This window comes from Trachymyrmex septentrionalis, unplaced genomic scaffold (genome assembly GCF_001594115.1).
Source record: "Trachymyrmex septentrionalis isolate Tsep2-gDNA-1 unplaced genomic scaffold, Tsep1.0 scaffold6, whole genome shotgun sequence".
In the NCBI taxonomy this organism is placed as follows: domain Eukaryota; kingdom Metazoa; phylum Arthropoda; class Insecta; order Hymenoptera; family Formicidae; genus Trachymyrmex; species Trachymyrmex septentrionalis.
In genome coordinates, this window is record NW_017305778.1 from 254,333 (window position 1) to 255,927 (window position 1,595).

The 1,595-nt window shown below is 32.2% G+C and overlaps 1 protein-coding gene across 2 annotated transcripts in view; it reads right to left on the reverse strand.

The window, feature by feature from the left end:
• Positions 1-278: 278 nt before the first annotated feature.
• The window catches only part of LOC108752264 (cathepsin L1), an 8,656-nt gene continuing 7,339 nt past the window's right edge, over positions 279-1,595 (reverse strand). For both annotated transcript variants that reach the window (XM_018492968.1, XM_018492967.1), the window contains one exon: positions 279-619. In XM_018492968.1, coding sequence (XP_018348470.1) covers positions 424-619 — 196 coding nt within the window. In that variant the 3' untranslated portion in view covers positions 279-423. The remainder of the gene's footprint in view (positions 620-1,595) is intronic.

Here is a 1,595-nt window from a genome sequence, read left to right on the forward strand (position 1 = left end):
AAGAATGCAAGAAAATCTAAATAAAATAGAAAATATCTTACAGAAAAATAATAAGGTATCCTCTATACAAATATGTGTGTGGCCTAAAGGCCAATTTCCACGATGCTAGAAATCGGTCCGAGATATCAAACAGAGAAAAAATTAATAAAGACGTCATTGAGTGTTTGAAAGACATCATAAAGATATTTTTTGGGGCATACATGTCTAAAAGATATCTAAAAGATAAAACATCTTCTAGACATTGCGCGTTGTCTGAGTTGTATCTTAAGCATGCTATAGTGAGTTATTTCGATGAATAAGCGCCATAAACAACTGTCTATTGCATTTTTATCGCAATTTGTTTCGTGTCAAATATAAAAATTAATGTATACATTTTTCTAAAGTACGCAAAAGTTTTTCAATCAAATTCGAGAGAAATGGTTGTCAAACTTTCACATAAGCAGCGTAGTTCGCTACGCCGCAACGATTCTTGTTTCTCGCCAGTCGCATGTAGCCGTTTTCACCCCAACTATCGCCCCACCAGTTCTTCAGGATCCACTCGGTTGGCGTATATCCGACGATGAGCATTGCGTGATTCACCATGTCCGAACTGCATCGATGATCATCGTAAACGCCTTTGCTACAAATGGAAATATCAGATTAACATCTGAAATTTTCTTATGCAACTTAAAAAGAGATAGGGCGCTATTGCTATAATAAATATGATAATTATATATTAATAGATAAAAAGTTAGAATTAAACAATCTTTCATTAATGAAGCAAAACATTTTCACATGCGTCAAGTCTGCTTTCTTACTTAAAAAATGACGCAACTCAAAAACTTGATTACAATATTACTGTGAATAAGTTAAGTAAATACTACCTTATAAGTGAACTAATTTATCATCATGAACATCATCAAAAATGTCACAACAAAGAAAGTTTATAAAAAAATCGGAAAAAAGGAAAAAAAAAGAAATATATGCGCTAGAAAGAGATGTTTCCCAAGAATATTAAAGGACATGAATCATCAACTTTCTGAACTTGCGAACTGTGCAAAATATTATACACAAGAGCATATAATTATTAGATAAAATTTGCATATTGATATCAGTATATTGATATCGCATATTTTCAATCAGCATCCTGTATTTATTGCAAATTTGCAAAATAACATCTTGGGGCACTAATCATTTCCTGTTTACCATGAATGCCAAACGATTTCCATGATTTTTACGGGTATTTATTGTTCGCCGGAAATGAAGATTGGCAGGAAATAGTCGCGCCTTGGCATTGTAAGCCCTTTAGAATAACATGGATTCAACATAACTGTGCCTCGGTGATTCGAATAAATAAAAGTCGTCGGCGGTATACTAAAGGTTATCAAGCGATTCTCTGATGGGGGTCCAGGCAAAATTTCCAATCGTCTTTCGTGTGTAAGTATTGTACTTATAATGCTAAAATTTTAATAATTCTACCAAAACAAAGACGTCCGCAAGATTTCTTTTAGAGAGGTATGATTAAAAAAATTAATAATATAATAATAATAATAATACTTTTTTAACGTATATTTTCTTCATATACACTATATACACACACACACATATATATATAT